The sequence below is a fragment of the Eimeria mitis genome, genomic scaffold (assembly GCF_000499745.2).
Source record: "Eimeria mitis Houghton genomic scaffold, Emh_scaff1631, whole genome shotgun sequence".
NCBI classification, from domain to species: Eukaryota; Apicomplexa; class Conoidasida; order Eucoccidiorida; family Eimeriidae; genus Eimeria; species Eimeria mitis.
This window is the reverse complement of record NW_013569946.1, coordinates 7,690-8,163: the sequence shown is the minus strand read 5'-3', so window position 1 is coordinate 8,163 and position 474 is coordinate 7,690. Positions and strand designations below refer to the sequence as shown.

General features: G+C 44.5%; 1 protein-coding gene across 1 annotated transcript in view; it reads left to right on the top strand.

Annotated features, from left to right (window-relative positions):
* The window catches only part of EMH_0040840 (uncharacterized protein), a gene marked incomplete at both ends in the record, with an annotated part of 4,166 nt that overhangs the window by 2,154 nt on the left and 1,538 nt on the right, over nucleotides 1-474 (top strand). Inside the window, one exon of the mRNA XM_013495556.1 lies at nucleotides 3-313. Within this exon, the coding sequence (XP_013351010.1) occupies nucleotides 3-313 (311 nt within the window). The remainder of the gene's footprint in view (nucleotides 1-2; nucleotides 314-474) is intronic.

Sequence of the window (474 nt, the reverse complement as noted above, 5' to 3'; positions counted from 1 at the left end):
GATCTGCTTCTTCTGCATGCAGCACCAGAGACGGGCTCTGGGGGAGAAGAGAGAGAAAGCGAGCGCAGCAGACAATATATGAAACGGCAGCAGCAACAGCAGGAGCAGGTGCAGCAGATGCAGCAGCAGCAGCAGCAGGAGCAGCAGCAGGAGCAAGTGCGGCAGCAGAAGCGCAGCAGGCGTCTGTCTTGTCTCCATCTGTTGCTACCCCGTTTCTTATGGATTCAAACAAAAGGATGAAAACAACAGAAAAACAAACAGAAACAATAAAAGAGAGAGAAAACGAAACAGAAGACAGCAGCAGCATTTGCACGTCTGTATGTTTCGTTTCGGGTGTATCCTCACCTCACTAAACTTTGTTTATTCTTCCTTTTGTATTTACAGGCAGCGTGCGAAAAAGAAAAAAATAAAGAGAAAAAGAATAAAATAAAAAACAAAAAAAACCAAAGAGAAAAAAACTTTATCCTGCCTGCC